Here is a 27,701-nt window from a genome sequence, read left to right as displayed (position 1 = left end):
GTTGTAACCCCCTTCCCTGCGCATCCCACTTGTGGCAGCTTTGCCTTCAACTATCTAGAATTCCACTTCAGTAACTTTAGGTCTTTTTATTTCTTTCCTCCTCCTTCTTTAAGATAATCCTGAAAACTTTCCTATTTAAGGCTGTTTTCAAATATCTCATCCTTCATCAATTTTTATTAATGATCCTTATGCAGAGTAAACAGTGTGAAGTTTTGTTACATGAAAGATGCTGTGAAAGTGTGGCTAGTTACAGTGTAACTAAGAATCAGTTTAACACTGAGAACAATCTTCCTTGGGGTAAATGCCTTTTTGCAAAAAAAGGAAGGCTGATTGTTTAGGTGTATGGTTACTTAGGTATGTATGGAAAAGCAATGAGTTTATTATTGCCAAGTATAACAAAATTCACTATTGTTTTGAACATAAAAGATTGAATCATAAACCCAAAAAATAGAATGAAAAGTGGAAATGATCTCAATAGTGGTAGAAACACATAGAGCTAGGCTAAAACATATGAAACCCCTTTTTACTAGGTGTCTCTAGAACTGTGGCTCATTAGCCCCTTGCTAACAGCCACTAGACTCAGCCTTGAGAAAACCACCTTTCTCAAACTCCTTACATCTGGAGTCGGTATGACTTGCGTCCCACCAAAACCAGGAAGTTGAGATGTCTTGACCAATCAAACTCCGATCTGTGTGAATACTGTGTAAATACTGCCCCCCATGCAATTTACCCATTGGCAAGAAATAACAGATCGTACACTGCATACAATTATAAGGAGATATATTTACTGATATCAGCTTTATCGAAGTTAGTAGGGGGAAAAAAAGGGCCCATTAACCCAGTCCATATGTGCACATAAGTTGGTGCTCATTTTGAAGTTAGCTTAACTCGTGGGCTGGACCCACAGTCTGCATGAAAGCACGCTCCACCTTCCGAATTTTGCTTTAATTCCACCTCAAACAAATGGGTTCCTCCCATGTGAGTATTGGTCCTTCCTCCTTGAAGTCACTCATCTGTGCCACAGGGATGGCATCCTCAGCCATCTTCCCTCCTGGCTCCCGCCAAAAAGGCCTCGACCCACACCAGAGACCGTCACAAAAACCTGTCCGCTCAACATTCTCTAAAATCTTCTCCCAATTCTACCATCCTGATCGGCTGACACAACATTCCTAAGCTGAACAACCTAGTTCCTCATCTTTAGCTCATACCCAAACATGCTAAAAACAGAATGGTCCGTTCCTACAGAACTGCTAAGATGAAGTACCTACAACATAGCAGTAAAAATCTTAACCAGGGCATTACACATATATATGCATACAATGGTTTTATGTTGACAAATAGTTTGAATTGTTTTATAGTTGGATTTTTCACTTTCTTGCCAGCCCCAAGAAAATCATGATTGCTGTTTTTTGTGTTTTACCCATTGCAATTTATCAGCAAATAATGACTTGCAAATCAATTAGGATGTCATTAAATTAAATATTTGTTGTCCTTTTCCTCTTTGATATAACTTCAATACTTCCATTAATCCTGCTTAACTGTCATTGTATTTTAATAGAAAGTCATGAAGAATCATTTAACTCAGACCATGGAGGAGAAAAATCAACTACAGAATTGTCTGATAAAATTAGAACAAAAATCACAAGATATTTCCAGTTCTACAAGCCAACAAGTTGAAGGTGTGATGTTATGAATGAACTTTTATTGTGTGAGCAGTATGTATGAATATGTATTTTAAAGAAAAAACTTTGTTTTATGATTTAAAACTAACCAGTTTGCAAACTGTGGAATGGCTAAACCTATATCTTGCATGATAGGAGGTTAGAAAATGAATTCTTCCAACATACAGTCAGTGGCCACTTATTAGGTACACCTCTTGTTAATGCAATTATCCTATCAGCCAATCATAAGGCAGCAACTCAATGCATGAAAGCATGCAGACATGGTCAAGGGTTCAGTTGTTCAGATTAAACATCTGAATGGGGAATAAATATGATCTAAGTGACTTTGACCATGTATTGACTGTTGGTGCCAGATGGGGTGGTTTGAGTATCTCACATATAGCTGATCTGGGATTTTCAAGTGCAATAGTCTGTAGAGTTTGGTGCAAAAAGCAAAAGAAAAACATTCAGTGAGTGACAGTTCGGTGGATGAAAATGTCTTGTTAATGAGGACAGAGAAGTATGGTGAGACTGGTTCAATCTGACAGGAAGGCAGCAGTAACTCAAATAACAGCGGATTATAACAGTGGTGTGGAGAACATCATCTCTGAATGTGCTACACATTGAGCCTTGAAGTGGATGGACTGCAGCAGCGGAAGACCTCAAACAGACACTCAGTGACAAACTTTATTAGATACAGGAGGTACCCAATAAACTGGGCACTGAGTGTAGTTAATTCATCAACATGCTTGTTGAAACTAGTGTACCATTTGTTCTGAGTTGTATTTTAGGATTTGGAGAATAAGCAAAGCCATTTGTAATTATTTTGCTTTCTCACCAAGACACCTTTCGGCTTACCTCAATTCAATTGATTACACCATTGGTTCTAAATCAAAAAGTATTGGACCCACTTTATGACGTTCACAGATCCAAAAGCACAACTTTAGTGGTGCCATCTGCTGGATGTGACTTTAAACAGGAAATTCATTGTCCTGTCCTTGAGTTAGGATTTTGAGGTGACTATTCGTTGTGGTATTAAACTGTTTGTCCTATTAGTACACAAAACTTCCAATGCACTGTTTAACATAAGAAACATGCAAACAAATTCCCCAAATAATTTTGCTTTTAAGTAATCATGATCCCAGAATCATGTGAAACTAACTGACTTTATTATAGGCCCCAGTTACTTTGAGTTTACAGCTCTGACCTGGTCTTGGATTACTAGTCCTTGCAGGCTTGAAGTGCATGCACTGATTGAATTTGTGTGTGTTTGGGTCACTTTTTATACAATTGAACAATAGTCTGGTGTGAACAAGCAAGCCTGCCTATGCTTTCTTTCTTTTGATCTTTTAGTTTTGTTTATTCCTTTAGTCAATTTTGGACTCTATTTGTTGACCACCTGACAATACTATAATCTGGTCAGTAAACACATCATTCATATCTTGCCTCAAGTTTGTTAATATCCTTGCAATGGTTCTTCACATCCTCCCTCATACCCAAAATGTCAACTAGTTTTTGTTTCATCAGCAAACTTGGGGTTATGACATTTTATCCCTTCATCCAATTTACTGCTATAGTGTGTGATTATCTGAGGCTCTTGCATTGATCCACTTGGTCAGTTTGCCTACCCAAGTAGAATTCCATCTTTAGTCCAATTTCAGAAAATTTTAAAATCCATTTTAATTCATTATTCCTCATTCTGTGTGCTCTATCCTTGTTAATTTCCTATTTGCTACCTCATAGAAAGATTTTCAGAAATCTAAATTTATCACATCCAATTGTTCCTCTATACCTGTTCTGCTAGTCGCATCGTCAAAGAACTCCCAAGATTAGTTGTGCATTGGTCAATAAGACTCTGTTCATTCCTACTGTTTTCAGTGTATTCTGTAATTACATTATTTGTTGTTGACCCCAACATTTGTCCTCCTACTGATTTTGTGCTAACAGGTCAGTAAGTCTCTGTTTTTGTTTTCATTTTGAGAATAGTGGAGTCATACTTATTACCCTTCCATCCACAGGAAGAATTCTAAAATGTACAGAACCTCAGTGGGTGATACAATAGCATTCATCATTTCTAAAATAGCCTTTTTTTTTCAAACCTCTGGGACACAAGTCATCAGATCCTTGAGAAAATTCTTTCACATAATGGTCACTGTTTCCTCTAAAGACAGTTTGTCAAGTTTACCAGTTAATCCTTTTCCATTGCAGAAAACAAGATCGGAGTTTCCCCTGCTGGCTCTTCAACATATTGATCTAGAAAAACATCTTCAAAACTTTATGAATTAATCTTCTACCTTATTACAATAAATTTGATTTATTAAGTCTATGTCCCCACACACATATACACATATGATTTCCTGATTTACACCATAGTCAATATTATAGTTAGCATTTTGTGTTCTACAAATAACTCCTACCAACATTTTTTGGACAAAGATAAAGAGAAGCCATGCTTTATTTGTCATACATACATTGAAATATACAGAATTTTTTTTCGTTTGTATCAAATCAAATCAGCGAGAATTGTGCTGGGCAGCCCACAAGCATCACCACTCTTCCAGCACCAACATAACATGCCCACAACTTACTAACCCTAACCTGTACATTTTTGGAATGTGGTAGGAAACTGCAGCACTCGGAGGAAACCCACATGGTCATAGGGAGAATGTATAAACTCCATACAGACAGCGGCAGAAATTAAATCCTGATCTTAGAGCAGATGCTGTATTAGAGGTACGCTAACCACTATGCTACCGTGGCACCCATTGCTGTTTCTTAGCTTGACACAAATTTATTGTTGTTTTCCTTCAAAGGTCTACTCTTTTTTCAAGATTGTTTCTCACCTCCACTGAAGTCCCTTATAAATGGTGCTCCACCATCCTTTTCCTTTTTGTTCAAAGGCTGAATGCCCTGGAATATTTGTAAGAGGAGGGCATTTCTACTGTTCCAAATCAACATCTGCCTTTCAGCCAATGTTGCTAGAGCAGTCATTTCTCTCATGTCTATACCTGACACCTTGCTATGCACAAAGCTACTACTTCTGTTCACTCCACAGCATTAGTGACCACTGTTCAATTAAGAAAATGTAGATTTGATTAACACCATTGCTAAAACTACACTTCTCTTGTGATATAAGCTTGTATCACTTTTCTGAGCTTCATTTTTATGTTTGTATATTTAGACCTGCAGAAACATAATAAGCAGCTGTGTTGCGAGATTGACAGTCTGAAGCACCAGGCCCAAAGTTACATCAAGATTCAGGAACTGACTGAAAAGCTCCAAGAAAGCCACAGGTAACCGGCAATTAAGTGGGAGAGGGAAGGATACAACTTTGAGGAGTGCTTAAACCACGAGTATTTACAAACCTGTCAAATAACTGTGAGCAAGTAATTCTCACATTACTCTGATTGAATTTTACCACAAGTGACTGACACAATTACGTGCTGCTGGAATAGACAGGTTTCCCGTCAAACGCCCATGGGAAATTCTTTTCCGGTTGACTTCTCCTTGAAAGTGCATTGCTATTACAGGCCCACTCTGGGAGTGTCCTTGGATTTTCAGTGTAATGTTGGTCCTATTTTTCGTCCCCATTTATGCCTTGATCAATCTGCTGTAGGCTGTAGATGATGCAGTCTGTGAAAAGAATAGCAACTTTGTAAAAAGAATCAGCTTGGTCAAAGAAGGGAAGTGGTAGAGGGCCACTACTCTGTGACCAATGGTGTCCCATAAGGATCAATGCTGTTTGTAATATATGTAGACCTTATGAAAACAGGTTGAGTGAAATCGGCCTTTTCTCCTTGGAGCGACGGAGCATGAGAGGTGACCTGATAGAGGTGTATAAGATGATGAGAGGCATTGATCGTGTGGATAGTCAGAGGCTTTTTCCCCAGGGCTGAAATGGTTGCCATAAGAGGACACAGGTTTAAGGTGCTGGGGAGTAGGTACAGAGGAGATGTCAGGGGTTAGTTTTTTACTCAGAGAGTGGTGAGTGCGTGGAATGGGCTGCCGGCAACGGTGGTGGAGGCGGATACGATAGGGTCTTTTAAGAGACTTTTGGATAGGTACATGGAGCTTAGAAAAATAGAGGGCTATGGGGAAGTCTAGAGTAGGGACATGTTGGGCACAGCTTTGTGGGCCGAAGGGCCTGTATTGTGCCGTAGGTTTTCTGTGTTTCTATAACATGTAGGAGCAGAACTAGTCCTTTCAGCCCATCAACTTGTTCCACCATTCAATCATGGCTGATTTACTTTTCTGAACTCCATTCTACTCTCTTCCCCCATAACGCTTAGCAGCCTTACCAATCAAAAACATATTAATCTCTGCCTTAACTAGACCCAATGACTTAGCTACCGCAGCCCTCTGTAGCAATGAATTCCGCAGATTCACCACCCTCTACCTGAAGAAAATCCCTTTTAGTTTCAAAGGGATGTTGCTCTATTCTGAGGCTGTATTCTTTGATCCTAATGAAAACTACTGACTTTGTCCACTCTCACCAGGCCTTTCAATATCCAGTAGATTTCAATGGGATCTTCCCCCATCCTTTTCAGCAACATGAAGTACAGGCCAGTGGCATCAATTGCTCCTCACACTAAAGCCTTTCTTTCCTGGGATCATTCTTGTCAACCTCCTCAGCACCCTCTTCAGAGCCAGCACAACCATCCTCAGATACAGGGCCCAGTTTTCCAAATGCCATCTAATTTATCTCTTATAAAGTCTCGGCACTACAACCTTGCTTTTGTGTTTTAGTGCTCTCATGAAGGGTCTCAGCCTGAAGCATTGCATGTTTATTTCCCTCCATAGATGCTTCCTGAGATCCTCCAGTATGTAGTGTGTTGCTGTGGATTTCCAGAACCTGTCTTTCTAACATTGTTTTTACCTCCTTTACTACTGACTTAATTACTACCTGCAAGTTGAACTTAAGGAAATCCTGAACTAGGACTCCCAAGATCCTTTGCACCACTAAATTCTGAATTCTCTCTCCATTTAGTCTACATCTTTAATCTTCCTACCTCACTATTTGCTATGCTGTATTTAATCTGCCACTTCTTTGTCCATTCTCTCAATTTGTCCAAGTCCTCCTACAGACTCCCTGCCTCTGCAACACTACATGTTCCTCTCCCTAGCTTGGTATTGTCTGTGAACTTGGTGACAATGTCATCAGTTTCTTGATCCAGATCATTAATACGTAAAGTGAACAGTATACATAAATGATCAGTGATCATGTTATGTTTAGCAAGGTTGCAGACAAAGGTAAAGTTTGGTAGGGATATAGATAGTGAAGCAGAATATAAATCAGCTGGAAATCTTGATGGGAAAAATAGGAGATGGAGTTTAATTCAGACAACTGTGAGATGTTGAATTTTGGAAGGTCAAATGCAAAAGGATATACTAAATGGCAGGATGCTAAGGAGAGGCATCTTGGAGCAAGCCCATTGCTCTCTAAAGTTTCAACAAAAGTAGATAAGGTGGTAATGAAGGTATTCAACAAGCTTACCTTCATCTGTCATGGTGACGCTTATAAAAGTTGGCAAGTTATGTTGTACCTGTGGTTTGGCCATATTTGGCAATACTGTATGTGATTCTGGTCACTACACTGCAGGATGGATGTGGAGGCATTAGAGAGGGAGCACACGAAACTAATGGGATGTTGTCTCCTGGATTAGAGTGCATCATCTATAAGGATAGGGAAGATAATCTGCCAATGTCCTTTATAACTGGTACAAGTTTAAGGTGGGGGCAGGGTTTAAAGGAGATGCTCGGGCAATTATGTTTTTTAAAAATTAGAAAGTAGAATATGCTGCCAAGGGTGGTGGAGGAACAGACACAATACTGACATTTAAGAGGCATTTGGACAGACATATGAATATAGATTGGAAAGTTAAATTTTTCTGATGTTGACAGTGACAAAATGTGAAGAATTTAATGCCTCACAGTGTTAAACATTTTGTGAGGAATACCTTTAAGCTAGGATATTAGGAAAAGTTGACAAAGGCCCAGAATTCTGTGGTAATTTTCTAAAAACAATTCTAACATTTTACTTTCACATTTGTTTTAATTCTTATGCATTCATTTGAGCAAAGAAAAACAATTATCCGCCTTCTAAATTTTTCCCAGAAACTAACCGCTGCTGTTTTACAATCATCCTTACTAATGACCCTCTCCAATCAACTTTGGTCAGCTCCTCTCTCATGCCTCTGTTGTAAATCCTTTTCCTCCAATGTAAAACTGACACATCTGACTATCTTCTTTCTCAAACTGCAAGGTGAACTTTATCATATTATGGTCACTCTCTCTTAAGGGTTCATTTACCTTAAGCTCCCTAATCAAATCTAGTTGATTATACAACACCCAATCCAAAATTGCCTTTTCTCTCATTGGCTCGATGACAAACAAGCTGCTGTAAAATGCTATCTTATAGGCATTCTACAAATTCGGTCTCTTGGGATCCAGCATGAACATGATTTTCCCAATCTACCTGCATATTGAAATTCCCCATTGCCATTGTAACATTGCCCATTTTTAAATGTGTTTCTATGTCCCATGGTAATTTATACCCCACATCCTAGCTAGTTTGGATGCCTGTATACAACTTCCATCAGAATCTTTTTAACCTTGCGGGTTTTTTTAAACTCTACTCACTCTACACAAGAATGTCTGCATCATTACTTTTTATCTATGTTCCCCTATATATATTTCATTAGGAGTTTGAGATTTGTTACCTAAAACACTCCAAAACTTTGATAGGCTGCATCACTGTCTGTTGGGGGGGGGGGGGGGGGGCTACTGAACAGGATTGAAGCAAGCTGCAGAAAGTCTTAAAATTAGTCAGCTGCATCATAGGTACTAGCCTCTAGTATCCAAAACATCATTAAGGACCCCCACCACCCAGGACATGCCCTCTTCTCATTGTTACCATCAGGAAGGAGGTACAGAAGCCTGACGTGATTCAGGAACAGCTTTCCCTCTGCCATCCGGTTTCTAAGTGGACATTGAACCCATGAACACTACCTCACTACTTTTTTTTAATTTCTGTTCTTGCACTACTTACTTTAATTAAACTATTTAATATACTTACTGTAATTCAGTATTTTTTCCCCGATATTTATCATGTATTACATTGTACTGCTGCCGCAAAGTTATCAAATTTCTCGACCTATGCCGATCATACTAAACCTGATTCTGATGTTACAAGTTAGGGGCTGGGAAATAATTTGCATGGGAATTTGCTGATATCAGGATTGCATTAATGTAGGTTCAACAGGATTAATTTAACTGTCTCCAAGCAACCTGGCATAATATTTTCACACTATCACGTTGTAAATGTGAACTGTTCTACAATCTCTTGCTTTGATCTTGTGCAGCTATTTTATTTAGTTTGAAATATGACTGAGACTGTAATTTAATGTAGTCACATTTAAATGTACTGTACCTGATATCCTAGATCTGATCTTTCCTTGACAACAAAATTGTGGATAGCTGTTGTAAAGTTGCAAGCTACCAAGAGTTCTGTAACATCAGCATTGTTGAGATTAATTGCTGTCTTTTCCAGAGCCCTGGTATGCACAAACGAACACTTACTGAGAGAGTTAAGTGAAATGCGAGCCCGACACAAGGCAGAAGTGGACCAATTGCACTGGAGTTACATTCAGCTCAAAAAATTTGTAGAGAAGTCAACCCACAATACGACTAAGACTGGCTACACATGCTCAGGCAGAGGCATGGAAAATCGGAGGCGCTGAAGGAAGCCCGTAACATTTCTGTGAAGTGGTCCAGAGAAAACAAACTACAAGGAGCCTGTATGACATCACTTTGTTTACCAAATGTTTTACCCCTTACATCAATACAGATTTCAATTGCTCACAGCCGGATATGTGTTAACAGTGTTTAAAGTACATGTACCAAAGATAGAAGTTTAACCAGCTTAACTTCATCAGCAAGATTATGGAGATTTATACTTTATCACTCTTTGCTCCAAGTGCACCATGTCCAAAGGACTAGGTAGGTATGTCACCAGTCTGTAATAGTGACAGCAAAGGAACATGTATCTGAGATTCTGGATGGGTTAGAAATTAATAAAGAGAAGTACTAAAATAAAAGTGAGTTACACTTTAAATGGATAAATCTCCTAGTCTCAAAAATAGGATGCAACATACAGACCCAGAGATAGTGCCTGGAGACTGGAAAATTGCAAATGTTATACACTTATTCAAACAAAATGGTGTAGAGATAAATACAGTAGTTACATACTATTCAGCTCAACTTTCATGGTCTGGATAAATGATAATCTAGGAAGAATAAATTATTTACACAAATGTGGATTGATTGGAGAAAGTAGGCATTAATTTGTGTATAAGTATGTGAGCTCTTTCTTTAAATGCAGGGCCATCTATGAAAATGTGACTGATATACTATGTGTCTTCTGGAAAGCAATTGAAAGGTGCTATAAATCAGGTTTGTCTTTAAGAGTGAAGATCATGTATGGAATCACAGGGGTTTGTCACAGCATGGATAGAAAATGGGCTAGGTAACAAGAAATATTGAAAGATTGTTTGTGTTTCAAGTGGAAGGAAGTGTGGAGTTCACCAGGACTTTGAACCTGGACCTCTTGTATATGGTGCTCAGGGTACAGTTTCCAAACTGTGATCAGCTTCAGGGAGACATAGGCTATCTGGTCGATTTGGTAAATTTGTGGCAGATGCAGCTTAATTCCAAGTAACTTAAAGCATTACTTCTTGAAAGAATATAAACCTCAGCAATTCTAAAAGCAGTACAAGAACAGAGACTGTTTGTTACAAATGGCAAGGCAGGTATTTTAAGTATGCAGTTTTGCACTTAATAAATTAGAGGCAAAGCAAATGAGCAAGTTCTGATGAATTTTTTTTAGCAATGTTCTGGTCACAACTGAAGTATTGTGTTTGTTTCTGGGAACCACGCTTCAAGAAAGTTGCTGCAGAGGGCAGGGAAGATTTGTTTCAAAATGGTTTCAGGGAAAGGGACTTTCCTTTCATACGCTCTTAGACTTTTACTTTCATGTTGTACTGGTACCTGAATAATTTGAATTACCAGTACAGCTTTGGCTACATTAATACATTAATACTGTGTACACCAAGCACTTTTCATTAGTAATTTATAACAATTGTTTGAAATTCCTCTGTCAATTTAAAATAATTTTTTTTTAAATTTTAAAATGTGCAGTAAACCCATTTATGTCTTGAAGTGCAAGATAAAAATGTTTCTGCTCTATTTTTTAAATAACAGTGAATATGTTAGTATTCATGCAAGTTGGTTTGGAGGATGATTGACAGAGATTGATTTTAAGTTTCTTCCTATATTCTCAGCAACATAAGAACTTCAGTCTGTCTCCTACAATTATTCAGCAATATGGATAAGAAATAATAATTCACATAGGATGAAGGGGAGAAGGAAGTGTAAAATTACTTGTTATGTCACTAAGTTGTTGCTTTCCTCTTTCCGTCCTTACTCTGTGTGCCATCCTCAGTTGATGGCTCAGTCTCTACACTTAGCCTCTGCTACAGAAAATGGAAACTCAACACTGGTGATTTGTAAATGAAAAATAAATAACTCTCTCTCTCTCATTCCTTCCCTATCCAGTTACTGCATGTAAATTGCTCAACAATCGCTACCCTGCTCTCTCATGTAGTTTATGATAGGGCTTCTTAGCTAACATCTTAACCTTCCTCTAGACCCTCAATGCATTCCTAACATTTTGCTAACTCAATGAAACTGGTTAAAATTTAACACACCACCTTTACCTATCCTATACATGACTGCAGGATAGAGTGGAAAAAGAATATTGTTTACGTAAAGCAATACTCCAATAACCTAAAAATTCTAATTCCTCAGTTCCCTTGAATGTAACTGATGTTATTGAAATATTGCTACAATACCCTTAAATTTTCAAATTCCAAGTTTCTAGTAACGGAAAGATAGACACTTACTCTTTTCTTTGCCAAAATCTCTAAACTATTTTGCATTTCATATTCAGCTAATACATTTGAAATATCAAAAGAATTCCCTAGACAAGGATGAGTTCAAATCCCATATATCCACCCCACTTCTATCAACAACAGCAATTTGCATTTAAAAAGTAGTTTTATTTTGGAGAGTTCTCAAAATGTTGTCAGTAAGCCACACAAAATATTGGGATAGTAAGCAGTAGGTATGAAGAAGCACGTTAGAGGATAGGGAAAAATATTGAAACAAAAAATCCAGAAGACACAGTTGTTTTGTTCTTTATAGGTGGAGGAATGGTTCCTTTAAATATAGATAACATACTGAACTATATTAAGTTGTTCATCAAATAGGTGATATGTCAACTCTGCAGTTTGTATGTGGCCGTCAATAAACTATGAAGGTCTAGATACAATACCTCATGTTGTTTAATGGACAGCATAACCAAATCAAGAGTAGGAAATAAAAGTCTTTCCTATTCTTTATTACAGATGCCCTGTTTTTTCTGTTATGTTCCAACAAATAACACAATTTTGAAAAGACATCATGCTTTTTCAAACCAATAGCAAGTTTGTTATAGTGAGAAATAAATGATTCACATGATCCCAGCACCAAACTATCCAATGACATTTTAAATGGACACAAGTCATTTGGAAATGCAAATGAACGGTTAGTCTCTTTGAACCAAGGATAAAGGAATATTTTGGTTAGTTATATGTGTAAGTGATATTTCTGTATGAGGTAGTAAACTAGTTGCTGTGGACTTTGTAGGAGCAACATCAAGGAGCTGTTTTTCCAACCTACTAAACATCCTGATCTGGCCTACAGATAAGATGCTAAATGAGTCTGCTTGTTTGCTTGAAAACGACATCCTTAATTATGTCCAGATGCAATTAAACTATGAAGTGCCTGTGTATTTGACCTTCCCCCAGCAACCTAACCAAAATTAATTTAAAGTAGTTTTTTTTATATAAAGTGATTTCTTCCTTTACAATAAAATAACTTCTTCTTTTGGCTGATTTGTCAAAACTAGTAATGTAGTATTAGTGTAAAGTTTATTCTGGAGTGAAGGGTATGTGATATTTGTTTTTCCATTGTTTTGGAGATTGCATGGATTTTTGCGTAGAGAATCAACAGAAGTAGATTCCACTTTCATGGAATTTGCCAAAATAATTATTTAAAACTTAACCTTTATAACTTAGAATTTTAATCTGCTGAACCATAGTTTGCACATTAACTGTTTCGACCCCAGATTCTAACTTCATAGCCTCATGACATCAGTACAAATCTAATACTGCAATAGCTCATAGGCATTCAAGGCAGGTGGTAGAGATCCTGATGCAGGACCCCGGCCTGAAATATCATCTATGTATCCCTCTGGCTCCACAGTTGTGGCACGACCCACTGACTTCCTCCAGCAGTTTTCTTCCCCACTCCAATTATAGAACTTACTACTTGTAATATGTTTTGCCATTCCATCTAATTTATTCACATTCAATTACTTTTGGCATTTAATATTTTACTCTTTTTCTCCTCAAAGATTACTTTTATAATATCAATTTTCACAATCTTTTGGTTCAGTAACAAAAATCCTGCTTTCCTATTTTCTGCTGTCTTTAATTTCTAAAGATTTCCATTAGGAGGTCTCCTCTTGCTTCCATTTTCCATTCTCTTTCTACCTGTCACTTACTCTCCATAGATAAGCAGTATCTTGGAAAGCAATGTAGTTATTTTTATGTTAATAATACAGTTCAGGCTCCTGCACTGAAGATTGCTATAGGTTACATAGCACTGGCTTCTGAATATTGTACCATGAACACATAAAATTTTTGTGATTCAATTTGAATGTTTACAAATGTATGGGGTATGTTTTTGAACTGTTTATTAGATTGTTAACATTTCATAAAAGCAGAAAAATGTAAACATTTATACTTGTAGATATATTTATTTTGTAAATTTGATACAACTAATACATCTTGATTAATTAATCTAAATTAAATATACTTTTGACACAGTATTTACTTTTTTGAGTTTTTAATTCATCTTAATTTGACCTTGTTGGCATTGAAAGTTTGGAATCAAATCTCTCTGAAGAAAATAAGTTGTAATTTCTAAAACTGCTCATTAGAAGCTTGTGGAAATGAAAGTTCAATGGAGGAAGGGTATTTGTTAACAACATATTACAATAGTCTGTTCTATACTTCAACCAGAATTCTGCATTGAATCATTTCCCACAATTATAAGCCTGATTTCCCCTTCTCTCCCCTTCTGCCTTACTTTCCTGCCTCTCTTCTTCTTTTGCCCCTCTCTCCAATACACTATTTGGTAAAAGCTAGTACTGCATGTTATCAGCACCATTTTGGCTCGATGGGGCAGGAACTCAATTGACCCGGACTTTGACAGCCGTAGTCATCCTCCAGGACACGGACACACCCGCCCCCCCCCCCCCCTTGAGTGTGGAATCTATGTACAGTCTGAACCCTAATAATGGACTACATGCACAGAATGGCTTTGATAGTTACTGAAGTTGCATCACACACTCATCAGCTGTCAAAGCTGCCATTACTATTCAATATTTGTGAATCTCTTTCACAAATAATCAATCCAGGGAGTTCCAGTTCTGCACACTGGGTGTTCGATAGTCGTTTTTAAAAATGAGTTCTTTGTTTCATGGCTGTGGGTTAGAAGAATCTCAAGGTTGTGTCACTTTGTTAAGAAATGTACTTTCAACTCTCAAACTTGAAAAGTACATGTGCACATATAAACACACAGAAGTTAAAGACATTTTAAATAGATAAGAATGCTCCACAGACCATTCTCTCAGCAGCCAGCTTATCCATACTTTGAATGGGGCCTCATGCAGAGGGTCAGTCGGCAGGCTTCCCAGACTCAGAGCACCCAGCCACAAGAGAATGTTGCAGCAAATGTAATAAATACAGCCAGTATTAATATCCTCTGCTTACATTTTAAACCTTAATTGTAGACCTCTTTTTTTTTGCAAAGAAACGTCAGTGATTATAACTGGAGTCTCTAAAAATAGAAACACCACCAACTTTCAGGGAGCATAAAGTATAAATGCCCTCAGAACTAATGGATTCAGCAGTATATAACTGGCATCTTAAATTGTTTTAAGATTACAAATTGAAACAAGCTACCAGTTCTGTAGAATAACACACTGGAGCCTCTATCACAAGAAGTTAGATTAAAATCCAAGTGTTTTAGACATATTATAGCAATACCAGAAAGATTACATTTAACTGTACAGACAGATAAAAATTACCAGCTTTTGATAGGTCATTCTTTATCAGGAGTTATGAAAACAAATTACACAGCATCCTAATAGTTTTATAAATGAAATTTAATTCCATAATTATGCTTACAAAGTTTCAAATGCTCTTAGTGACAATGTCTGGCTGTTTCTGATGATACAGATGGAGAAAGCAAAGCAGAAAGAAGAATGGAAAGTTATGCAAAGAACTATTTAAAATATGCACAGCTTGCTTCAAACCGTTGTGGCCTTAAAACAATGCATCTGTTCACTTATAGTTTATTGAACAACAGAGATAATGTTCATTAAAAATGCTAGGCCTTGGGAAGATTAGGACCAATATTTTGAGCCATTTCATCCAATAAAAGGCTTGTAATGACATTTTCTATCAGCAAAAAGTAATTTCAGAACATGGAATTGTACTGAAGCAGGAACTTAAATCAGTGTCTCTGCAGTGCAAATTAGGTCAATTGCAGAATTTATCCCAAATTCAGAAAAGCAGCAGTCTTAGCTCAATGCCCTACTTACCTTAGCTGGTATTTATCAGCTGTATCTGTGAAGTAGGGATTGTACCCTCTAATAAACCACACGGGACTTTCTGTATTTACATACATTTTGATGTTGGGGAAAAGTATTATTGGCCTGGATCATGTTCCTTACCATCCGGCTGTCCCAAAAAGGACACTAGTGCATTCTGACTGCCACAGTAGTGCCCTGGAGCCGGCACATTTCAGCTCCCATTCTGATTCTGGATGCAGCACCACCTCTACAGATGGAACTCAGAAGTATCTACGTAAATAGGATGTGATTTTTTTTTTTTAAATTGCTTTTAATTAACTTAATGGGTTAACTTAATTGATTAAAACGTGTATTTAAATAAATGTATTCTTTAATTATTTAAATCTGTGAACTTCAATAAATGCCTCTATCATTTATATTTGGAAAGAGTTGAAAAGAAATAGGTTGTCCGAAAGCCATCAGGACCCACCACCCAAGGCGTGGCAATTGCCCGCAGACCAGCTGCGGCAGTGAGTCTTTCCTTGTGCCATGGGAAGTTAGTCTGGCAATGGGGATTGGGGTAAACACAATGATTGAACCACAATAAGCATATTCCTGCCCACTGTGTTTTGGGGTGCAATTAATGGCAAGCCCATCTTACCAGAACAATAAGGAATTATACTTTATCACAGTTTGGATATTTTGATGCAGTAATGGTGTTCAACAGGTCTCTATATCAGCAAATTTGGATCATTTGAGGTATATCTTTTCTACGTGAACTATCACTGCTGTACAACATGGAAAGCCTTTTATAGTAAGAAAAAAAAACAAATCTGGAGCTACTCATTTCTGCTACAGCTCATTCTGCATACTGAATTTTCTGAGTACCATAAGACAATTGCAGTAATATTAATCAATTGATGCTCCTTGTCACAGTAGGACAAATCCAACCCATTATTAACAAGAATCTACTAGTCAATGCACCATGAGGCAAATAAAGTAACACTTATGAAATACACTGGCTGGTCTTCTCCTATGAAGATGTGATTCCAAGTAAAACAGGATGCTGGACAAAAATGGAGAAAACAACAGCCTAGATGGAAATAAGATGAGAAGAAAATATCTAACATTTGAGTAAAAACATTGCATTTCATTTTTTTTAAAAATTGGGTGATTGTAAAATGAAGCAGTACATTATTTGGCATATTAAACTGTCAAGAAAAGCTGAGAGTTGTCCCCATAACATTGGAACGGAATGTGCATCTGGCTCCTGTGAACCTTGTGTACTGATGATATCCGTTCCAGCTGCTAAAGAACGCAGTTTGCCCTATTTGTCTCATGAGCAGGTCACAAAGCAAAGCAGCAATTTGCTGTTCACTTTACCCATCTTAGGTTATGTAATTACTACCTTGTTTCCTTAACATATAACCTTACTTGTGATTTTCATGTCCATTAATTTATGCACATTGTTCTTGACACCTCACTTACCAGCTAGGGTGAATTTGTACACGGCAGAAGTATCAGAAATAAAATACTCATCAGGGGCACAGCTGAAAGTTTCAATTCTTCAGCAACAGCAGGACTATTCTATAGAGTGCTGAATCAATCTTAAGCAGCATGCAAAACAGTGTAATTTACTGAGAAATCCAAGGTAGAACGTAACAGTTATCAGCTCAAGAACTGAATGTAGTGGAATGAAATTATGTTTTAGGATGCCAGGAATATAAAAGGTGACCAGATACCTATTTGCAATTCCTCAATTAAGGTCAGAGGCTCATGCCAATATATAAACAATGATTCTACTCCTTTTGAGAGAATCTTGGGTCAATGGATTCATACAAGCAGAATTAGAACCAAGTCCAATATAACAATACCTTGTTCTTGACAACATCTAAAGACCTAAGTTAGTCAAGGGCAAAAGGAACAATATGCTTATTGTATGTAACTTGCAAGTCTATTGCAAAGCAGATCATTAGTTGTTTGGAAACATGATCATCTATCTTTGGCAAAAGTTCCATTGGTTTAAATATTTTGACATGCAAAAAATCCATCATCATCAGTTGCCAACTGTTTGTCTCAAACATTTGACTGAGAATCAATAAAACTAGTGAAAATCTCATCCCATTTCAAAACAGAAAAGTATTATAATCTACTGAATGTGTATATTAAGGGTGTTATTGAATCATCTGTAATCCTTCATTATTTTCACTCAATTCTAGACTAATCTTTATCTTCATATTGCCCATTCTCATCCAACACTTCATCATAGTAATCATTACCCACTACAAAGTTCTTCATTTCTTTTCTCTGGGCACTATGCATCTCAACTGCACTTCTTATAGCACTGATGCCAGTCTTGGTCATGGCAAACAAAGGAAGTTCTGTCAAAGTAAGTACTATTGAATGTTTAATGGGGGTTTAAGTGTTTATCTTGTGGCACCTTAATGAAAGAATTCCATGTCTTTTGCATCAATGAGGCACACAATCATTAAATTTGGAGAACCATGAGTTGATATGCGATGACTGCAGATGAGTTCTCAACAATAATCCCTTCATGATCTCTGCAGTTTCCCTTCAGCAATAACTTTTCAAAGACTGTGGTGACATTTCCTTTCCCATCCTGAAATTATTCTTGTACTGCAGTTAAAGAGGACAAATCTGCACTAGCTACATGGAGACCAACACGTTATTACTTTTCAATGTCCCCATTTTTCCAAAGTTTAAAAAAAAATCACAAAAGGCTACTACATTCTGTTGTTTCTGTAGCACTTTTCAACAGGCACTTAGTAACACAAAGTACTTTGCAGTGTCCCACCAACTTCTGTGAGCAAATGCACAAGTTCCAGTCTTCAACATGGAATCTTTTGCACCACCTAAAGCAAAAGCGAGAATTCTTTAGGAGGAGGTGGTCTAATTCCTTGTGACACTATTATCTGAAGGCATCCATTAGACCACTGGACATCTTATTAGGATTTCCATGCCTTTCATGGTTGTTTAGTGAGGTTCATTGAAAAAGGATGATAATTTTTAAGAAGTATCCAGCATAGGTGATGAGAGGAGGTGCTTCCTATCTTTAAGCTGCAGGTAGAAATGACTTGCTCCATTTTACAAACTGTCTGAAACAAGGTGTTCCTAGCCAACAAGTTGAAATGAGCAACGATCCGGTTCGTACTTCTTTGATCATCTTGGGAATTTAAAAAAATCAAATCGCAGTGGAAATGCTGCCTTTAGTTAAGAGGAAAAAAAAGTTAATTGTTCTTTGTTCCTTTTACTTTCTGGTCATATGTTCCTGCATGTTTGTATCCCACTACGTAGCCAGTATCATTAACCAGGTATTCTCTGCCTGCTCTTCCACGGCCTCTCCCGCTCTGATCAAACCTTTCCTTGTGAGACCCGGTAAATTTTGATGTGTCAGTGAGTCGAGTCAGTGTGGGAGACAGTACAGTTTTCTGCAGGGAGACCAAAAAAAAACATTACCATAGAACAGAACTTTTGATATGGCAGGTGTGTATTGGGGCTTCAACCTTGACTCATTTGGAAACATGCTTTCATCTCAGAGTCCAAAGATTATGCATTCAGGTCCAATTACAGAAGGAGCATAAAAACTAGGTCAGCCCCTCCATGCAGTGCTGAGGAAATGCTGCATGGTCAAAGTTGACAGATTTTCATGAGGTTTAAAATGAAGCAGCAGCACAAGCAAACTGCTACAGAAGCAGGATCTCCACCTGAAACAGCAACCACCTCCTGCCTCCACGCGACCCACAGCTCCTTCTGCACTTTTCTGTTTGTCTTCCTGCAGTAATAAACACTGCAACAAGTCAGGCAACATCTATGGAGGGAAATAAACAGTGGACATTTCAGGCCAAGACCCTTCATCAGGACTGGAAAGTGGTCTTCCTTCTCAGACGATGAGAAATACACTCAATGGCCACTTTATTAGGTACACCGGTGGAACCCAGTGCAGTCTTCTGCAACTGTAGTCCATCCACTTCAAAGTCTGATGTTTAGTGCATTTGGAGATGCACTTCTGCACACCACTGTTGTAATAACCACGTGTCACACGTTATTTGAGTTACTGTTGCCTTCCTGTCAGCTTGAATCAATGTGGCCATTCTCCCCAGCCCCTCTCATTAACAAAGCGTTAATCGCCAACAACACTGCCACTCACTGGATTTTTTTTTGCATTTCACAGCAGTCTCTGTAAATGCCAGAGAAAATCCCAGGAGATCAGCAGTTTCAAAGATAATCAAACCATCCTGTCTGGTACCAACAATCATCTCATGATCAAAGGCACTGAGGTCACATTTCTTCCCCATTCTGATGTGTGCTCTGAACAACTCAACTTCTTGACCATGTCTGCATGCAGATAGACAGCCATGACCTCAGAACGGCGGTGCAGGCTCGAAGGGCCGAATGGTCTACTTCTGCACCTATTGTCTATTGTCTATTGACAGGTGTACCTAATAAAGAATCCATTGAGTATTCTTTGACATTATCTTGAAGAGCAGACAACTTCATCATGTGGCAACTGACTCATTAAAGAAACATTAAGTATTTTTCCATCTATGTTACAGCTACTTGTGAGAGCCTGCTATGCACAAACTGTGCTCTAATACAGACAACTGTGTATTTCTAAATATCACCAGTTTTAAAATGCAAGACACAAGCAACCAGCAATGCTGGAATCAGAAGCAAAAAATAAAATGTACAGATGATGGGTCTTGACTATTATTTCTCTCCACAGATGCTGTTTGACCCTCCGAGAATGTCCAGCAGTTCTTTCCTACCCCCTCCCCCACCCCCACTGGTCTATAAAATGCAAGTCAATTGTTTTTCAGCTTATTTTTTGCAAATAATTCAATGCTCCATTGGCACCTCATTTGTATTCATTATGCATTGTTCATGTTTGCTGAGCTCAAATTAATATTGTCTGGGTGTGGAACAGAGGGAATTCAGTGTTATGTGGCCAAGGGTCTTTGAAGCCAGCCCACAGATAAATAAGGTGATTAACAGCTATAAAGAATATTTGTCTTCAATAGCTGGGCAAAGACTGTAAGAACAGGTATAGTACAGGAGTATAAAACATTATTTCGGCCACAGCTGGAGCTGGGCATGCTGTTCTTGCCACCAGACTGCATGGAGGAGGTGACTGCACTGCACGAGATCCTGAGGGAGATTTTCTGGGAGGCTGCCTGTGTTTCAGTCTTGAGGAGGGTTTGGTTATGCTAGGCCTATTCTTCTTGAAACAGGGAAGACTGGGGGGTGGGGGGAGACAATGGGTTACTGATGAAGGTATACTAAATAACCAGGGGTATAGAGTTTAGGTAGTGAGACACTTCCCCTTCAAAGAGGTGGCTTTAATCTGAGGGCATAGATTTAATCTAAGGATTAGGAGATTAAAAGGATATTTCAGAAAGCAGTTTTTCTATCCAGACCAGGGGTTCCATCCTGGGTCCACAGACCCGTTGCTTAATGGTACTGGCCCATGGTATAAGGAGGTTAGGAACCCCTGATCCAGAGGGAGCACGCCGTCTGAGTGGGTGCTGAAGCCCATCCTCTGGCACCGAAGGCTATGGGCCAAGTGCAATGACGGTCATTCTGAAAGCCATCTCCTGGAGGATGGTTACGGTGTCTCCTTCTTCCCCAAACACCAGCAGCTGCGTAACAGCACTCCATGTTACAAGAGACACAGGGGCAGACATACGCCAACCGGATGAAGATGGTGCTCTCTGGTGCAAGGAGTTGCTGCAGACTGACACATTCCAGGGTCCAGGACCACAGGCCGAGGTATACCGAAACTTCGTGCAGCTCCTGCCTTTGGAATTGAAGGGAGGGCCACAGCTGAGGCCCCACCTGCCACTATACACTGAGGGGCTGGGACTTGTCTAATAACCTCTCAATCCTGATGAACATTTATTTGAGACAAAAAAAGAGCCATGTTGATCTCATGCAACTCTTGTGAGTAAATCTAGTAACATGCCTTGTACTTCGAACAGCAACATGAACACATGCATTGTACACCTGCAAGTTTGATGAGCAAATTAGATATTTTGTTAAAATAATTAATGCCAAGATAATTTCTGTAATCCAATTGTTACGAGCTTTCAGCAAATAGCACAATCAATGACTTGTATTTATATAGCACCTTTGGATGTCCCAAAATGCTTCAGAGCAAATTCATTAATTTTAAATGCCATCACTGTCATTATGCGTGAACCAAGGTGCCACAAGCAGCACGAGTCTTCAGGGAGTTCTGAGGGCAGGTTGGGTCTGTTTGAGCAGGTAGATCCCGGATTAACACATTCTCTGAAAGACAAGCCTCTGACAGTACAGCTCTTCCTCAGTACCGTCACCCCTAGATTTCAGACCCAAGCAATAATGTAATGGTAATGTTAACGATGAGTATGGACCAATAATCAAAATAAAAACAGTTCAAATTTTACCATGAAGTAGTAGTGCAATTAACTGAGAGGAATGTCATAAAGATCCAGCAGGTTCTCTCCAAAAGCCCTGCCAGCCTTAGTCTGATTTACATTTGACTCTACCTGGATTCTTCCAGTCAAGATGGTGTCAGCAAACAACAATTCCTCAGACGACATCTTCTAGATTGCCAATCTCTTCAGTTTGGAATTCAATCGAATGATCTAGTGCTCTGCCGTGTCCGGAGTGGACCGAGAACACAAGCTGACTTGTGAAGAAGACCAGAGACGGGGCGCGGGGCCACGATCGACTCCATTTCAAAGCATTCAGGAGGACTGAGGCATCAGGGCAAATGCAGAGGAGGTCAGCAGCTCTCAACGGAGGCCATGGGGGCGATGGCAGTCCACAACCGGGTCGGCGGCGTGAGGACCCGGCAGTCACTCTTCACGGAAGGACCAAGTTTGTGCAGTTGCTCTCCCAAATGATGTTTTGATATTCTGAGATTTGTGGGTTTATTGGAGTCTACTTTATATTGGTCTCCTTCAGTTCAGCTGTTTTCTTTCTTGCTGCCGACTGGCAGGTGGTTGATGTTTTGCTTTTTCTGAGAGGCAGGAGTTGGGTACCTGGGGGTCTGATGTTCTTGTTGGTGTTGTTCTGTGTGGGCAATCTTAGCTTTTGTATGAAAGAGATTGGGGGTTTGACGTTATTGTCACTTTTTTTCCTGCGAGGAGGGGGGGTTGGGGGATTTGACATTAGTGTCATTATTTTTTTGTGAGGGAGGGGTGTTAGGGGTTTGATGTTATTGTCGCTGTTTTTTTTCTGCGAGGAGGGGGATTGGGGGATTTGATGTTATTGTCGCTGTGTTTTTTCCTTGCGAAGGAGGGGGTTGGATGTTTGGGGTTTTTGATGTTCCACCTGCTGTTTTCCATGCAGGCAATCTGCTAGTTTTTTGTGAGGAAAGGGGTGGGGGGTTTGGGGTTTGCAAGTTTTGTTTCTTTTTCTTTTTTGTGCTGGGGGGGGAAATTGATTTATTTTCTTTCAACAACCCCATGGTTTTTCTGAATTTCATGGCTAGCTGGAGAAGACGAACATCAGAGTTGTATTTTGCATGCATACTTTGACAATAAAATGAACCTTTAAATCTGGTTGATACTCATTCCCTTTTGAAGTGAACTAACAATTAATTAACTTAGCAAAGCCCACTACCATCTCTACAAAATAAGTCAGCATCAGAAATGTACACCGGCCGGCCTTACCAGTGATGGCCACACCAAAAAAGGAATAACAGTAAAAGTTCTTTTTAAAAAAAAGAGACCAACTTTTTTTGTAAAAATTTTATATTGCTGCTCTCATCATCACATCCTGTCAAAACTGCGAGAGAGTCTTTATATCAGATTCCACTAAAATAAACATTGTGAAATCCATGATCCACAATTTAAAAATAGATTTCAGTGGGACAGCAATTGCTGCTACACTCCTTGTACAAGGAAAGTGTAGCCAATCCCTTACATAATAGCTGGTTAATCACTTTAGGATGTCAATTACACACAAAATGCCGGAGGAACCCAGCATTTTGTGTGGATTGCTTTGATTTCCAGCATCTGCAGATTTTCTCTTGTTTGGCATGTCAATTGTTGCAAAGAATCGTGCAGTACAGTTCTGAGAAAACAAACTTTTAACATACCGTAACCCCTGATATTAGAGGGGAGTTTCCTTCAATCAACTTGTGAATCTCTTGGATTGCTTCCTCCTCATTCTTTCCTTTAAATCTCTTCTGCGCAAGTTCTTGAAGCGCATCTTTAAACTGATCAAAGTTGATGGTTCTAAAAGATTTTGGCCTGAAACACAGAGCTTCAGATATAAAAACGACATTTCGAACAATTAAAATAAAATGCAGTTCCTGCCATTTTCAAAACTTCAGTGGTGCCATACAATCTCCCATTGCCCAGTCTTTAACATTCCTGCATATCTGGAATTTGTTTCAACCTCTGGGACATCCCCAAGGTCTTTATAGTTAACTAGTAATTTCAAACTCTTGTCTCCATTGCTACACAGGGAAGGGCAGCAACCAATCTTCACGTTGCTTACACAAACAACGAAGAAATAATGACCAGATGATCTGATTTAATGATGTCTGCTGAGGGAGGAACTGACAGGCAACACGCACAAAATGCTAGAGGAACTCAACAGGCCAGGGAGCATCTGTGGAAAAGCGAAGAGTCGACGTTTTGGGCCGAGACCCTCAGTCCTGCCGAAGGGCCTCAGCCCAAAACGCCGACTGAACTCTTTTCCATAGATGCTGCCTGGCCTGCTGTGTTCCTCCAGCACTTTGTGTGTGTTGCCTGGATTTCCAGCATCTGCAGATTTGCTTGTTTGTGGGAGAATCTGCCAGTGTGGAGTGAGTCGCAAGCAGAAGAGGTCAGAAGGCAGTCTAATTGCACACATGCAGCATGTCCTGTCACATATTTACAGTGAGCCTGTGAGACTAGTTTATTTCTGTGTTTGATGTTTTCAGACACAAGTAGAACACATCAAGCATCTCCCTTCCACAATCTGCACAAATTAGGACTGCACCTAAAGTAATATCAGGACTTTTCTCCAAAAACATGGAAAACCTTGGACATAACAAATGGGAGTTCTCCTAATTTCCTGCAAGTTTAACTCTTAACTTCCTTTCTTGTTTAATCAAATATGCCTGAATTTCAGGGTCAATTTTTTCTACATTCTCAGACTATCCCAATGCATCCTAATGCCAATCAAGTACCTTTGAAACATAGTCAGTGTTAACCCACACACAGTAATCTCTCACAAACAGCAATAAAATAAGTAAGCAGATTATCTGCTTTTAGTGACGATGGGAGATGGATGAATATTGGTCCTGACACTGGCCAGAACTCACCTACTCTATTTCAAAGTCTTGCTGAGAGATCTTTTGTGGCCACTTGCCAGGGTAATCTGGGTTTTGATACAACATCTCACCCAAAAGCTGTCACCACGTTCAACATTGCCAAAGTACTGTTATCTTAGAATATACAATCCAGTCTCCAAACAAGAGGCCACACAGCCATATTTGTTTAATAATTTATATTGCTCATCATAAAGCATCAATACTAGACAAGGTTTGCTTTAAGTAATTTAATTTCAGTACAACTTATATGACATTTCTATTCCTACAGAATGTGGAGAGTAGAAAGATCCATAAGGCAGTGTTACAACATCATCAACATTTCATAATATCTTAGATTACATTAAGAGACCTTTAAGGCTATCATAAAGCCCTTTGAAAGAAGGTAGCTACCACTTTCTTCCAATACATCTGATTTTGTTTCTTTTCAAGTGTGTGTTCCCTTTTAAGTTTTACAATTGGAACTGTTTTCACCACACTTTCAGCAAGCACATTCCAAACTGCAACATCTTGCTGCATTTTCCGCTCTTCTCCGTGCGGCAGGGAAAAATAAGGGGAGAAAAACAGACTAATAATTACATTCAATTGATCCACTTCGAGGGAAGGCTTCGAAACTCGAGCATTGACAAAGTTTCAGAGGAGAGTGGAGAGATTAAGCTCACTTGCAAGCACCAATTATTCAAAAAGTTGGCTTCAGAGATACATATTTGAGGTTGGTGTATTGCAGAGCATCAGGGCTGCATTGTCCATCCATCGAGATGCAGCTCCCCGAAAGTGGCAACGCGAGTAGAATAGAGTGCTAAACCCCGAAAGTGGCAACGCGAGTAGAAGAGAGTGCTAAACCCCGAAAGTGGCAACGCGAGTAGAAGAGAGTGGTAAACCCCAAAAGTGGCAACGCGAGTAGAAGAGAGTGCTAAACCCCGAAAGTGGCAACGCGAGTAGAAGAGAGTGGTAAACCCCGAAAGTGGCAACGCAAGTAGAATAGAGTGCTAAACCCCGAAAGTGGCAACGCGAGTAGAATAGAGTGCTAAACCCCGAAAGTGGCAACGCGAGTAGAATAGAGTGCTAAACCCCGAAAGTGGCAACGCGAGTAGAAGAGAGTGCTAAACCCCGAAAGTGGCAACGCGAGTAGAAGAGAGTGGTAAACCCCGAAAGTGGCAACGCGAGTAGAAGAGAGTGGTAAACCCCGAAAGTGGCAACGCAAGTAGAATAGAGTGCTAAACCCCGAAAGTGGCAACGCGAGTAGAAGAGAGTGCTAAACCCCGAAAGTGGCAACGCGAGTAGAATAGAGTGGTAAACCCCGAAAGTGGCAACGCGAGTAGAATAGAGTGGTAAACCCCGAAAGTGGCAACGCGAGTAGAATAGAGTGGTAAACCCCGAAAGTGGCAACGCGAGTAGAAGAGAGTGCTAAACCCCGAAAGTGGCAACGCGAGTAGAATAGAGTGGTAAACCCCGAAAGTGGCAACGCGAGTAGAAGAGAGTGCTAAACCCCGAAAGTGGCAACGCGAGTAGAATAGAGTGCTAAACCCCGAAAGTGGCAACGCGAGTAGAAGAGAGTGCTAAACCCCGAAAGTGGCAACGCGAGTAGAATAGAGTGGTAAACCCCGAAAGTGGCAACGCGAGTAGAATAGAGTGGTAAACCCCGAAAGTGGCAACGCGAGTAGAATAGAGTGGTAAACCCCGAAAGTGGCAACGCGAGTAGAATAGAGTGCTAAACCCCGAAAGTGGCAACGCGAGTAGAATAGAGTGGTAAACCCCGAAAGTGGCAACGCGAGTAGAAGAGAGTGCTAAACCCCGAAAGTGGCAACGCGAGTAGAATAGAGTGGTAAACCCCGAAAGTGGCAATGCGAGTAGAAGAGAGTGCTAAACCCCGAAAGTGGCAACGCGAGTAGAAGAGAGTGGTAAAGACTCCATATGGCTTGCTTGTCTTCATCACAGGGTGCATAGAGAACAAGAGTGAGGAAGTCACGTTGCAGCTGTACAAAGCTTTAGTTAAGCTGCACTTGGGGCATTGTGTGCAATTCTGACCACTCCATCACAGGAATGACGTGGAGACTTTACAGAGGTTTACCATGATACTACCCAGATTAGAAGGTATTAGGACTGTTTTCTCTGGAGCATTGGAGGCTGAAGTTCAAGGTTAATTTATTATCAAAGTACATGCACTCAGTGGCCACTTTAATATGTACATTGATGCAAATATTTAATCATCCAACCATGTAACATCAACTCAATGCATAAAGGCATGCAGACAAGGTCAAGAGTGTTCAGCTGGTGTTCAGACCAAACATCAGAATGTGGAAGATATGTGATCTAAGTGACTTTGACAATGGAATGATTGCTGGTGCCAGACGGGCAGGTTTAAATATCTCAGAACCTGCTCATCTCCAGGGATTTTCACACAAAACAGTCTCCAGAGTTTACAAAGAATGGTGCGAGAAACAAGAAACATGCAGTGAGCGGAAGTGTCGTGTTAATGAGAAATGCCAGACAGGAGGGCAACAATAACCCAAATAACCATGTGTTACAAAAGCATCGCTGAACAAATAACATATTGAATCTTGAAGTGGATGGGCTAAAGCAGCAGAAACCACACCAGGTTCCACCCCTGCGCCTAATAAAGTGGCCACTGAGTGTATATGTCACCATATATGACTTCTGAAACTCATTTTTGTACAGAAAGAAAGACCGAACAGATAATTATAAAATGAGAGGCATAAATAAGGTTGACAGCTAGAATCTTTTACCCAGGGTAAACATGGCAAATTCTAAAAGTCAAAGCTTTAAAGTGAGAAGTGGGAGATTTAAAGGGAGTGAGTGGAACACGTTTTTTAAAAAAAAAACACACTGTGGTAGGTGCCTGGAGCACACCACCAGGGATAGTGGTGGAAGAACATACAACAGGGGTATTCAGGGGTTAGATAAGCACATGAATATGTAGTGAATGGTGGATTTAGATCATGTGCAGGCAGAAGAG

The 27,701-nt window shown here is 39.5% G+C and overlaps 2 protein-coding genes across 3 annotated transcripts in view; one reads left to right on the top strand and one right to left on the bottom strand.

Annotated features, from left to right (window-relative positions):
* The window catches only part of cep72 (centrosomal protein 72), a 171,502-nt gene extending 162,102 nt beyond the window's left edge, over nucleotides 1-9,400 (top strand). The window contains exons 14-16 of the mRNA XM_073024631.1: nucleotides 1,559-1,679; nucleotides 4,843-4,954; nucleotides 9,211-9,400. Of these exons, the coding sequence (XP_072880732.1) occupies nucleotides 1,559-1,679; nucleotides 4,843-4,954; nucleotides 9,211-9,400 (423 nt within the window). The remainder of the gene's footprint in view (nucleotides 1-1,558; nucleotides 1,680-4,842; nucleotides 4,955-9,210) is intronic.
* A 5,573-nt stretch (nucleotides 9,401-14,973) lies between these two features.
* The window catches only part of tppp (tubulin polymerization promoting protein), a 41,349-nt gene continuing 28,621 nt past the window's right edge, over nucleotides 14,974-27,701 (bottom strand). Inside the window, exons 3-4 of one of the 2 annotated variants that reach the window (XM_073024166.1) lie at nucleotides 23,504-23,657; nucleotides 14,974-18,848 (exon numbers count right to left, since the gene is read on the bottom strand). In XM_073024166.1, the coding sequence (XP_072880267.1) occupies nucleotides 18,648-18,848; nucleotides 23,504-23,657 (355 nt within the window). In that variant the 3' untranslated portion in view covers nucleotides 14,974-18,647. The other variant, XM_073024165.1, reaches the window with a different exon arrangement.

This window comes from Hemitrygon akajei, chromosome 20 (genome assembly GCF_048418815.1).
Source record: "Hemitrygon akajei chromosome 20, sHemAka1.3, whole genome shotgun sequence".
In the NCBI taxonomy this organism is placed as follows: Eukaryota; Metazoa; Chordata; class Chondrichthyes; order Myliobatiformes; family Dasyatidae; genus Hemitrygon; species Hemitrygon akajei.
This window is presented reverse-complemented; position numbering and strand designations above follow the sequence as displayed.